Source organism: Ips typographus, linkage group LG8 (genome assembly GCF_016097725.1).
Source record: "Ips typographus isolate SLU linkage group LG8, UJ_Ityp_2.0, whole genome shotgun sequence".
NCBI lineage: Eukaryota > Metazoa > Arthropoda > Insecta > Coleoptera > Curculionidae > Ips > Ips typographus.
The window spans coordinates 608,667-621,459 of record NC_138429.1 but is presented as its reverse complement, the minus strand read 5'-3'; the positions used below and the strand labels follow the sequence as shown (position 1 = coordinate 621,459).

Genomic DNA, 12,793 nt, shown 5'->3' with positions numbered 1-12,793 from the left:
CGGTTAACCTGATTACGCTTTCACTGTGTCATCTGTCAAAAATTGTGATGTCCATGGCACACTAATTCAAAATTCAAACACCTTGTACTAACCCTACTAATTGCGTTGTTGTATTGTCAAATAAAAGCTGGATTTATAAACTCTGTTATTCCCGTTGCTCGTAATTCGCGTCGTTTCCACGTTACTCGTAGTTCGTTGCTCGGACCGGTTGTTCGTGTGTTAACAGATTAATCAATTTATATTGTGTTACTGGTTGTTGGAGTTGTTCGTTTCTGATTGGTCAGATATATTTGACATTTGACATACCCATATCTCAGCAAAATTGACACAGCACAATCCAAATATTCAAATGTAACCAAAGATAATTTTGTATTTTATTTGTTTCATATTTTTGTCTGTTCTGGCTTCAATTTTAATTCAGTTTACTGGACAAGTTGGTGGTATAAAATGGATATGGATAAACGGATTCTCCTTGGTGCTTTTGGCTTAGTTATATGTGCCTATTTGGCATCAGCTACACAAAGAAAAAAACAAGTTCGCAGATACAAAGTTCGGCCCATCAATCGGCAGCGGATGGTTGGAGGAAGTTTTTATTACTACCAAAAAATGAAAAAACTAGATGAACCTCAATTTTTAAATACACGAGAATGACGCATTCAGTATTCCAGAAGTTATTGACAAAAGTTGGACCGGAACAGAAACGAAAAACGCACAGATTACCAAACAAAGCCAAGCCAAGAAAACGGTCGAATGACTGGAACGTGCCTTTTAATAATTTTGTGTTGACGTTGGAAATGTCAATATCATCTGATCTCTTTAAGCACTCTCATTGGTTGAATCGCGAATCACCAGCAACAGAAATAAAATTTGGTTAAATGGGAACAACAGAGAATAACGGCCAGCAACAATGGAAAGTACGAGCAACGCGATAACCGAGGTTTATAAATGTATGCGTGCGAATCCCTATGTGTTATTTTCGGAACAGCGCCAATCACGAACAACGAATTACGAGCAACGGGAATAACAGAGTTTATAAATCCAGCTAAAGTTTCAGTGAAGCCGTAAAGCGACCCAAATCGCCAAAATGAGTGATAAAGTGATAAAATAACTTGTTCAGCACCTGCTTTAGCAGCAATAGCGTCAAATACGCTAAATAATTGGATTCCTGGCAGGTCAATAAATTCACCACTTGGGCCAGAGAACACAAGCGGTCAATTTTACCGAAAATGTTGTATTGGCCTATTTTGCCCATTTAAGTAAATCATTGAAGAGTTAGACAATGTGGGCGCAATAGTCCCTGCTTAAAGCTGAGACAGTATAAATATTCTATCGTAAAAAAGGTGCAAGCATTTTTAAAGCGAAAAAGTGAAAACTATGCAGCTAAAAAGTCTAAAACTTTCACCAAGAACCAAGTAGACATTTTTTAACAGAAGCACCTGACAAAAAGTATTTAGCCATGAAGGTAAGATCCGAAACATAAATTAATTTATGATTTTTTTTAATACCTATATTCAACATTTTTAGGGGCATGCCGATGTAATGAACTGGTAAACTTGAGAATTCAAGATATTGAATACATGGAAAAAATTACAAGCCCAGAACATTTACAATTGTTGGAGAATTTTACATAAATATTTGTAAAAAAATACTTGTTTCTTCGTCCAGATGTTATTGATAACTTTCTTGTAGATAATGGTGGAGACATTTGCTCATTGAAAAGACACGGTGGTTGGAAGTATACAACTGTAGCAGAAGGCAAGAAATAAAAATGACACAGCAATGAAAATTCTGGATGTAAATGATTGTAATTTAATACCAATGGAGAACAATACCACAGATGATATCAGAGACCAGTAATTTCAACAAACCCACAACAACAATACTTTAAAAAATAGACCATGAAGTAAAGGGGCAGGAATTTCTTTTATGGCAGAATTGTAAATTTGAAAATTGCTCATTTAAATGACCGACAAAGAAATGTGTAGATTATTAGTTACATTTTTCTATTAATTGATATTTTAATTTATGTTAATTGTGTTGTGAATATAAAAAGTTTGTAATGCAAGGAATAAAGCAAACAAACATGAAAAATCAGTGGTTTATTATGCCTAATGAAAAAGTTGAATTTATAAGATTGTGTTAAAATGATTGACCAAATTATGTATGCTAGTATTATCCTAACTAGCCAACAAATTGGGTTTTCCGGTCAAAACATCGCAAATCCATACACCCTGTATACATGCCCCTTGAAAAAAAAATAGTATACGTTACACGGACGTAGAAAGCGGTCTAAAATATGCTTATTATTGACGTGTACTGCCTAGAAAGACTACATTATGCTACTAGTAGAATAATGAATTCTTATTGTTGTACTAGTAAATAAATAATGTCAATATTGTCTTTTTGACGCATGATGAAAAGGTTTATTGCGTCACATTGACATTTCGAGTTATTGACGTCTTGGCGAAGGAATGTGGTTGTCACAATAAATCTGTCGATATGAAAAACAAAAAGGTTCACACTCATGATTAACAAACTGGTGGACAAAAATTCCGAAATAATACTAGTATTCAAGAAAATACTAAACTAATTTTAATAAATACTAAAAAAGCTAACAAATTATAGAACTTTTAAGCAAATTTAGGGGCTAAAGCTTCCACCTTGGCGATATATTGCTGTTTAGCTTGATCGGATGATAACCCTTTCTTTCCATTCCAGGCATTCCATTTAGCTGACGCTTCTAGCCCACTCGGTTTAGCTATATCCGTAAATAAGATTCCTATTACGAAATTTACGGACCTGATTGATTGGCTTACCGGTGTTCGTGTCTCCAACTGTAGCTTGTATACAGCGCATACACTTCCAGCACATCGGAATCTGGAGGCTTTTTCGTAAATGCTCTTGCTTTATTGGCGCAACTTGAAAATCCTAAAACAAATACTTTTTACTTGCAAACATACTGATGACAAACGCAATACCTCGTCCAAACCCATTTTATCTACTTCGAGCGAATTGAAATCGTACAAAACGACTGGTGCAGATCCTACAACCCATTTATAGCATTGTCTAATGTGACCTAGTATTCCATATCTAAAAGTTCTGACAACATAATGTTTAGGGTGACAAAGTGGTTCGAAACGTTATGTCACGTCAAGATATATTTTGAAAAATTACTTTATTAAATATTTATTTTTAAATAGCGGTGTCGTATATCAATCTAGTGGATACCTATTGCATTATAGAAAGCTTCAAATTATGTAGAAATTTCTAAACTTTACACTGCACTTATTTTTTACGTTTTATCACATAGACGAAAAACAATATTCTACAAGATACACATTACATACCTATACATACAGGTGTGGTAAATCCAAAACCGACCATAGGAAAACCGTGTAAATGACAGAGAAACGTAAATAATTGCATGCGTGGGACAAAGACAGTAAACGAAAAAATACCAAGTAGGCCATATTTTCAGTACGCTGTTGCAAAAATCCAATACAGTCGACAAAATTGATTTTGGTACGGTATTGGATTTTGGCAACAGCGTACTGAAAATATGGCCTACTTGGTATTTTTTTCGTTGACTGTCTTTGTCCGACGCATGCAATTATCTACGTTTCTCTGTCAGTTACACGGTATAATGTGTAAGTGCACTTAAGTCAATTAGATAAATAAAATAATAAATAATTTATTATGACTTATGTATATTTAAGTCTAACAAAATCAATAACCCTACGTCATTGTATGCATCTCAAATTAATCCACAAAATGATACTTTTGAATGTTACTTAATTGCAACAATCCATATAGGTATGTATATAAATATGATACTTAGTTGGTAGTGATAATGTACATTTTATTAACTTTATAATTTATATTGTTGAGCAAAAGCAATCAATCACAATAAAGCTTTTAGGTACACAGTACATAGGCATTGTATAGGTATTGCTAACCATTCATAAATCAATAAAATTCAAGTGCGATTAATATTTTTTATTAAATTTCGTCCTATAACTAGTCAATTATTCAACGCTTAACAACGGTTTAAACATTTTTTTATTCAAAAAATGTCCAAATTTGATGAGGATTTCAAAAATGTGCTCAAAACAATAATTTTCTTACCAAAAGTGGTTTTACAGGCGATTTTGTCCCTGACTGTTCTTATAAATTGTGTTTCTGACAGTTCAAACTTGACACCGCTTTCTCCCTGACTGTACTAAATTTTGTAGTGTTTTTTCAGGTTATTAGATAGGAAATTTGATGAGGATTTCAAAAATGTGCTTAAAACAGTAATTTTCTTACTTGAAGTGGGTTTTAGAGGCGATTTTGTCCCTGACTGTTCTTATAATTGTGTTTCTGACAGTTCAAACTTTGATACCACTTTTCTCCCTGACTGTACTAAATTTGTAGTGTTTTTTAGGTTATTAGATAGGAAATTTGATGAGGATTTCAAAAATGTGCTTAAAACAGTAATTTTCTTACTTGAAGTGGGTTTTAGAGGCGATTTTGTCCCTGACTGTTCTTATAAATTGTGTTCTGACAGTTCAAACTTTGATACCACTTTTCTCTCTGGCTGTACTAAATTTCGTAGTGTTTTTTCAGGTTATTGGATAGGAAATTTGATGAGGATTTCAAAAATGTACTTAAAACAATAATTTTCTTACCAAAAGTGGGTTTTACAGGCGATTTTGTCCTGACTGTTCTTATAAATTATGTTTCTGACAGTTCAAACTTTGATACCAATTTTCTCCCTGACTGTACTAAATTTTGTAGTGTTTTTTCAGGTTATTAGATAGGAAATTTGATGGGATTCCAAAAATGTGCTTAAAACAATAATTTTCTTACCAAAAGTAGGTTTTACAGGCGATTTTATCCCTGACTGTTCTTCTAAATTGTGTTTCTGGCAGTCAAACTTTGACACCGCTTTTTTCCCTGACTGTTCTAAATTTTGTAGTGTTTTTTCAGGTTATTAGATAGGAAATTTGATGAGGATTTCAAAAATGTGCTTAAAACAATAATTTTCTTACCAAAAGTGGGTTTTACAGGCGATTTTGTCCCTGACTGTCTTTTAAACTGTGTTCAAGTTTCAGACCACAATTTTAAACTGAAGTGACTGAGAAAAGTTTGGTGGTTCACTAATTTTATCACCCAGTACTCAATTTTAAGATAGAATTTTTTACTTTACACCACTGGAAAGAGGAATTTAAAACGGTTCTTTTAAGTGGTTGAACCACTCTAAACTCCCATAAATAACTGAGTTACAGGGTGTTCAACTTTCAAACCACAATTTGAACTGATTTAATATTTTGTTACATCAAACCATGCCAACGCTGAAAAAGTGTATATCTGCTTTGACACCTACGAGCTGGATTTTTTTTACCAGTATGTAGCCAAAACAATAGTTTATTTAACCACCCTGTACAGTTTTTCCAGAAAAAAATTGTGGTGCCAGAACGCTAGGCGGAGAAACGTTTGACAACATCGCAGCAAAATTTCCGCCTACTTGGATTTTTTTTAGGTTCTCTGTTTTTGTCTCGCGCATGCAATTATCAATGTTTCTCTGTCAATTACACGGTAAGTAAGTTTGTCGAGGGTATTGAATACTTACGGCGTTTGGCAACAGCGCGCTAAACATATGGCTACTTGATATTTTTTTCGTTTTCTGTCTTTCTCCCGCGCATGCAATTACCTACGTTACACGGTTTTCCTATGGTCGCTTTTGGATTTACCACACCTGTACGAACAATAAACGTTACTTTCACAACAGGAAACGACAACACACAAATGCTGTTTTATTTAAAAAAAACCTGTTTAACAGAGGAATTGAAATTTTACGTATTTTAGAGTGAAATCCGGCAACATTGCTTTCAGACCACGCTAGGCTGTTTAACCTTCATGCTAAAAAGCCACGTAGCGTTCAAAAACTACTGGGTCGATTTTGTTTCATGTTTGCAACGATAGGGAAACGCAGAACCAGAACGCTTTTATTCGTTAGGCGGTGAATGCTTGGAACGGTGCTGTTATTTTTTTCCGTTTTCTTATTAAATCATGTAAGTAACACTTTAAAATATTTTTTTACTTCTACATTTAGTTCTACACATTACATGATACATATGTACCTACTTTATCATTGAAATTTGTGTTACGTTTGATTGATTGATGATACAAAATAATTGACAAATTGTTTTTTAATATAGCTGCTTGTTTTCATCCAAACTTTTTAACTGTTTTATTATCATGTCTATTTTGCTTAAAATATGAGAAATTTCCTATATCCGCGTTTATATAGTTCTAATCAAAAATTCATGCAATTATAATCATTTGACGCAAAATTGATGTAATATACTTTTTTCAATAATTGTTATGGTCAGGTCGCCTATGGATAGCAATTGTCACAAAAAGCGTACGTCTTAGATAACCTCGCAAACAATTATTATATGACAGCTGACAGCTGAACTTATCAACGGCCCTACGTTCATGCTAGAATCACAGCCAACTACGATCATAACAATTATTGAACACCCGTTATTTTTGCCGCTTCTACATGATTGCAGCGTTCGGCTTCGCCGAATTTCATGTGCAAGCGGCAAATATGTACTTTCCGCTCTTAATATAGAATATACTGTTAAACAAACTTTATAACATTCTAGCCAATTTAAAAAGTAAAGACTTTACTAAAACAGCAATATTGAGTGGTTATATCACACTGTTACGATTGATTTACAATTATCTAAGTCAAACTAAAAATAGAAAGATAAAAACATTAAGTAACACTCCCTTGAGATAACCCAGTCCTACAACTAATATTTAGCTGATATAACAAGGGACTTATAAACAGGCTTGGCAAAAAAATCGTTAATTTTACGGATTGTCAAGAAGTTAATTGCAGTACACCTTCTCTTGGTAACGTTATGCAAGATTGCAATTAGTATTAGTGTTATTGCTTACAAATATTGCCTGCGTAGCAAAATACTTTACTTATTGGATAATATATTTTTTTATTTTCAGATTCAACATGTCTTTGGACGAGGTAAGTGCCTGAAGTGAAAAGAAATTTAATTCAATAACAAATAACCCAATTTATCCACTATTTTTCATTCATCCATTATAGGTATACAGGTGTGGTAAATCTAAAAGCGACCATAGGAAAACCGTGTAACGGACAGAGAAACGTAGGTAATTGCATGTGCGGGAGAAAGACAGAAAACGAAAAAAATATCAAGTAGGCCATATTTTTAGCGCGCTGTTGCCAAACGCCGTAAGTAAGTTTGTCGAGGGTATTGAATACTTACGGCGTTTGGCAACAGCGCGCTAAAAATATGGCCTACTTGATAATTTTTTCGTTTTATGTCTTTCTCCCGCGCATGCAATTACCTACGTTCTCTGTCCGTTACACGGTTTTCCTATGGTCGCTTTTGGATTTACCACACCTGTATGTATACATCCTGTTCCTTATTCTTTATATAGGATAAATATGCTCCAACTGTCCCGAATAATCGAATACAACAAAAGTCCATATATAAATATAAATAAACTTGAATTAACAAACAATAACTTAACTTTGAAATAGCAACCATGATGACGTCATTCATGCTTTATGAAAATTCTATACGTTTTAGCGTTTCAACAAAGCTGCCGAAGATGTTAAAAACCTAAAATCAAAACCATCCGACAACGACCTCTTAGAGCTTTACGCCCTATACAAACAGGGTACAGTTGGAGACGTTAATACATGTAAGTAAAATGATTTTTTGTCGAATATAAGGGCAACTTTTTAATAAAATCATTTCCAGCTCGTCCAGGACTGTTAGATCTAAAAGGCAAAGCAAAATGGGACGCTTGGAACGAAAGGAAGGGACTGTCTCAAAACGAAGCCAAAGACAAATACATTGCTAAAGTGGAATCCCTTATCAGCTCACTGGGACTGCAATAATCTAGTTACTTTTAACTAATTTAACTCACAAATTGAGAAGAATACATAAGCAAACATACACATTTTTGTTTAATAATTTTTATTATAAATGTGGGAATAAAGGACCAAAAAGTTGTTATATTTAAATATAAAAAACAATAAAGTAACCTCTTTTCTATTGGAAAATTAATATAACTTTCAATAACAAAAATTCTTCTTTAAATCCTAGATTTTAACTTTATCAAGTTCAATATTTATTGAGTTACTTCTAGTTTCTAACCTTCTAACAATTTGGTAGACTTTCCAGCAAAACCACCTTTCTAGGACTGTGGTATAATAATTAAATGATTTCAAGAGAGAAAATTTGTAACATTACTCCATGGGAATAATAGTGTGTGTATTTTTATGCTTCTTCATACTACTAGAACAGTAAAAACCCTTTCCACATACTGGACAATTGAAAGGTGTTTCACCTGTATGAGTTCTGGTGTGAACTGTAAAATTTGTTTTCAAAGCGAATGTTTTTCCACATAACGTACAGGCATACGGTCTGAAAAAAGCTCTTTAACAATTTAACTTGGGTTTTTAGCATGAATTTACCTTTCTCCACTATGAGTTCTCTGATGTATCTTGAGATGTGACTGTTGCGAGAAAGACTTGTGGCATATGGCGCATTTGAAGGGTTTGTGTCCGGTATGTCCTAAATTATGGGTAAACAAGGATCCGGCATGTGCAAAAGATTTTTTGCATATTTGGCAAACGTATGGCCTCTCTCCAGTGTGAACCTGGTTGCAACACAGCATAAGTAATTCATTATTGTAATACCAAACTGTAAACCTTAGTATGTGACTGCAAGTCCGCTTTTCTTACAAATCCTTTCCCGCAGTCGCTACACAAAAAAGTTTTTTCTCCATGTATAATTTCGTGTTTCTTTAAAAACAACAGTTTTGCAAATTCCTTTCCACAAGTCTTGCACTTATATTCCAGTTTTATATATTCTCCTCTGTTGGGTGATGTTTTTTTATGTGAAGGTTGCAGGCGCCCTGTCTTTTAAAACACGATCACAGAATTTACATGTGAATTGCAGGTGCGCTGTATGGACTGTGTGACATTTTTGCCTATGAGCTTTTAAGCATTTAGATGCTATAAAACCTAAAAAACCCCAATAATGCTCAGTTTAATAATGCATTTTCAAACTCTACTAAAAGTAGTGCAAATAAGCTATTTTTTAGGATTAAACAAAAGGATAGTCTTAGAAGAAACCTTGTTTAACAGGACAAAACACAAAAAACCAGAAAACACAATGTTTCTTGATATGCGTAAATTAAAATTATTTTGGATACTGAAAATATGGAATTTACATAAAATGGTAAATATTTCAGAAATATGTTATGACAAAAGGTTTCTTTTAGACTCTCGAGTTGTGGTGGTTCAGAAAATTAGTGGGTATTGTTGGGGTAGGTTAGGTTAGTTATTGATAATTATCAGGAAGTACTGGGGCATTACAAGTGGGCATATTAGTAATTAGTGTACAAAATTTTACTCAGCAGTCAAACCTTATTTACCTTTTCCACAAATCTGACACACATGAGGTTGTTCTCCTGAATGTACCATTTTGTGCCTGTTTAAACTGCTGGTCATAGTAAAACTAAGATGGCAATCTTCACATTTGTAGGGCCTATCTTTGTATGCACCCTAGTATGTCTGATCCACCTATGCTTTAATGAAAAGGACTTTTTGCAATACTGGCAATGGTACCCATGTCTGTGTTTAACTTGTTCCTTGTTTCTTTCTGGTGTAATGTCTTGGGTTTTAATTTCATTGATATTAGGATCATTCATGTTAATAGTACTCTCCATTTTTTCTAAAGAGTTGCTCAGTAATGATTTCAGCAGTGCTTCATTCTTCATACATTTGAGTTTAAAACCGTAAAAGTTGCGCAAATGATACAAGCATATGGAACACATTTTTGTGGTAGTTTTATCTTCAATATCCTGAAAAAGTTTTTATAACATTAATTTTCTTAAACTGAGAGAAGAGATTACATTTTTATCTACTAGACCCAATAGTGTGTTTTTTTACAGAAATTTAATAAATTAGGTAAAAACATACTATTTATCATCATACTCATTTTGAAATGATTAGTATATTTCTACATACCAGATGAGGAATACAACCCCTCAGGAGATTTTCTACTGTATTATCCTGGAAGGTAGCATCAATAGGGCCTAAGAGGTTTTTGGATAAGCAAGTTCGACACACTTGCGAAAACTGTTCCACATTTAATTCCGAATCCATTATTCTTTACTATTAAAAATAAATAAAAACAATATGTAGGCATTCTCATAATTTGTTAGTTGTTTTGGTTTTGATAATGTCAAAAGTCAAAACACAAGCCGCAGTGTTGCCACAAAAACTTTTTAAAAAAATTGCCAGGTTTCACTAAAATTCTCCAATCTTTTCGTTTTTTGAGTTTTAATTCTACCTTTTTATACTTTGCACATCCTTTAAGTGTCTACTTGAAACAGAATTGAAAAATAATTGTATAATAATTTGACAATTGACTTGCACATCACAATCACACAATTTGACAACAATGTCGACATGCTTTTGACGTATTGACTGTCATGACTCTTGGTCTTCTTGAAGAACCTGTTTAGCTTTGCTAAATTAAACCCATAAGAAATAGAAACAAATCTATTTTGAATATAGAAATTGATGATACGATATCTATAAGTTAATCCACTTGAGATATTATTTGTTCTCAAAGCGATTATACACGAAGGGCTGATATTACAAAGATAGGCCGTGCCCAAATCACAAACAAAAATCGATTACCAGCCGGCCCTTTGGGGCGCCTGTCGTCGCACTATAAGAGATTGGGTTGCAGTAGTGAGGTTTTGCGCTTAAGTTGTACTTAGAGGAAAAATGGCCGACTCTACAGGTGTGTCAAGTGTGAACTCTAACGCGGAAGTTGTCAGAGGGCAGGTTTTTGAGGTGGGGCCCCGATATACAAATTGGCATACATCGGAGAAGGCGCTTATGGAATGGTGGTGTAAGTAGTAGGCTCATTTGAGTCATTTGCCTCTTTAGTAAGCAGTTATAAAATTTGATGATGTAGTCAACCTATATTGTCATGTGTTGTGTACTATCTTAAAAAAACCTGCTTAAGAACCAAAGTAACAGTTTTTGTTAATTATAGGAACATGAATACTATTATTTTAGGTCAGCCACAGATACACTGACTCAGACCAAAGTGGCAATTAAGAAATATCCCCCTTTGAGCATCAAACTTATTGTCAAAGAACTCTTCGGGAAATAAAGATTCTTACCAGATTTAAGCATGAGAATGTAAGTAGTGTAGTGTCTATCTTTTAATGGTGTTTTCAAACATGTGCTCATTGCCAACTGACTACTTTTTGTTGGTAGATTATTGATATTAGAGACATTCTTCGGGCTCCCACGATAGATCAAATGCGCGATGTTTACATTGTTCAATGTCTTATGGAAACTGATCTTTACAAATTGCTTAAAGCACAGGTATTTTTCAGCTGTGTTATTTGACCATGTATGCCCAACTTGTACATTTTCTTTTCAGAGACTGAGTAATGATCACATATGTTACTTTTTATATCAGATCCTCAGAGGATTAAAATATATTCATTCTGCTAATGTACTTCATAGAGATTTAAAACCAAGCAATCTTCTTTTGAATACTACGTGTCTCAAAGTAAGTACATTTTCAATTTTTATTACAGTTCTTTTTACTACACTTGCTTTTGCTTCAACTAGATTTGTGATTTTGGATTGGCAAGAGTGGCAGATCCCGATCATGATCATACAGGGTTTCTAACAGAATATGTGGCTACAAGATGGTACAGAGCACCTGAGATAATGCTGAATTCAAAGGTATACTTATTGTTATTAATCTGTTATATCATCTATTAACATAAACAGTTGTTATAATGGATACTACTTATTTGAAAAGATTAAAAGTAGTTTTGGAAATCTTTTGTTATGTGATTTATTTAATGAGATTTTATAAATGTTTTTGGCTCCAGATATTGTGAAAACTTTGAATATGGGTGTCTCAATAAGCATTATTTTTTTGTAATACTAATGCTTCATTTTTAAACAGTTAAAGTTTGTAATTTTCAAGGTATTAAAAGCATTACTAAATTTCAACTATTTTATATTTTAATTGATTCCATATATAATTAGGGTTACACAAAATCAATTGACATTTGGTCAGTGGGGTGCATACTAGCAGAGATGTTGGCTAATAGACCTATTTCCTGGAAAGCATTATCTTGACCGCTTAATCATATATTGGGAGTTCTAGGCTCGCCCTCTTCTGACGATCTAAATTGTATAATAAATGAAAAGGTAATTAGATTAATAAAAGTAAAAGGGTACCAGGGTATGATATTCTCAAATTTTAGGCCAGAAGCTACTTACAATCTTTGCCATTCAAACCGAAAGTTCCTTGGTCCAAACTGTATCCGCACGCTGATCATAGAGCGTTGGATTTACTGGATAAAATGTTGACTTTCAATCCCCATAAGAGAATAGTGGTAGAGGACGCTTTAGCAACATATTTGGAACAGTATTATGAACCATCTGATGAGGTAAGTTCTTATTCAACTGTTTCTGTTAATAATGTTAGCCTTGAAATTTTGCTGAAAAATAAGGAAATACCTGCACCAAAAGAACTGTTGAATCATAGATTAAATGATAAGTATAAAAAAACATGGAACTGAAAATTAGTTTAAGTAAGCAGCGTGAGATGGCGCCACTAAACGCATATTTGCCCTGTTGGAAAACATCTCAGTTTTAATGCCTAGTTGACAAATCACATTTTTTGTTTTGTTTCTAGGC

At 33.7% G+C, this 12,793-nt stretch overlaps 4 protein-coding genes across 6 annotated transcripts in view; 2 read left to right on the top strand and 2 right to left on the bottom strand.

Moving 5' to 3' along the window:
• Positions 1-2,569: 2,569 nt before the first annotated feature.
• LOC145732512 (acyl-CoA-binding protein homolog) lies at positions 2,570-3,008 on the bottom strand. Its single transcript, XM_081984816.1, has 3 exons — positions 2,979-3,008; positions 2,817-2,928; positions 2,570-2,758 (listed from the first exon to the last, which is right to left on the bottom strand). The coding sequence occupies exons 1-3, from the start codon at positions 2,991-2,993 to the stop codon at positions 2,631-2,633; spliced, it is 255 nt and encodes an 84-aa protein (XP_081840942.1). The 5' UTR covers positions 2,994-3,008; the 3' UTR covers positions 2,570-2,630.
• A 3,025-nt stretch (positions 3,009-6,033) lies between these two features.
• Positions 6,034-8,126, top strand: LOC145732465 (acyl-CoA-binding protein homolog). Of its 3 annotated transcripts, none has more exons than XM_081984750.1 (4): positions 6,034-6,053; positions 7,012-7,033; positions 7,623-7,737; positions 7,797-8,126. In XM_081984750.1, exons 2-4 carry the CDS (start codon positions 7,019-7,021, stop codon positions 7,934-7,936), a joined length of 270 nt encoding a protein of 89 aa, XP_081840876.1. In that variant the 5' UTR covers positions 6,034-6,053; positions 7,012-7,018; the 3' UTR covers positions 7,937-8,126. The 3 variants fall into 3 exon arrangements, with proteins under 3 accessions (XP_081840876.1, XP_081840875.1, XP_081840874.1); XM_081984749.1 differs by lacking the exon at positions 6,034-6,053 and adding an exon at positions 6,793-6,906; XM_081984748.1 differs by lacking the exon at positions 6,034-6,053 and adding an exon at positions 6,804-6,931.
• Positions 7,999-9,888, bottom strand: LOC145732466 (uncharacterized). Its single transcript, XM_081984752.1, is given in 6 exon segments — positions 7,999-8,465; positions 8,516-8,700; positions 8,753-8,962; positions 8,964-9,067; positions 9,481-9,603; positions 9,606-9,888. Coding segments are annotated over 6 exon segments (1,077 nt in total). The 5' UTR covers positions 9,883-9,888; the 3' UTR covers positions 7,999-8,287.
• A 905-nt stretch (positions 9,889-10,793) lies between these two features.
• Positions 10,794-12,793, top strand: part of LOC145732410 (mitogen-activated protein kinase ERK-A-like) — a 6,032-nt gene continuing 4,032 nt past the window's right edge. Inside the window, 11 exon segments of the mRNA XM_081984646.1 lie at positions 10,794-10,925; positions 10,928-10,970; positions 11,141-11,184; positions 11,187-11,266; positions 11,345-11,455; positions 11,514-11,645; positions 11,708-11,824; positions 12,137-12,201; positions 12,203-12,228; positions 12,231-12,301; positions 12,358-12,543. Coding sequence (XP_081840772.1) covers positions 10,844-10,925; positions 10,928-10,970; positions 11,141-11,184; positions 11,187-11,266; positions 11,345-11,455; positions 11,514-11,645; positions 11,708-11,824; positions 12,137-12,201; positions 12,203-12,228; positions 12,231-12,301; positions 12,358-12,543 — 957 coding nt within the window. The 5' untranslated portion in view covers positions 10,794-10,843.

Excerpts from the sequence above, each read along its gene's own strand:
- LOC145732465 (XM_081984750.1), top strand. Across the intron at positions 7,738-7,796 it reads AGTTGGAGACGTTAATACAT|CTCGTCCAGGACTGTTAGAT; the intron begins GTAAGTAAAATG and ends AATCATTTCCAG.
- LOC145732512 (XM_081984816.1), bottom strand. Across the intron at positions 2,759-2,816 it reads AGTTGGAGACACGAACACCG|CTAAACCGAGTGGGCTAGAA; the intron begins GTAAGCCAATCA and ends TTACGGATATAG.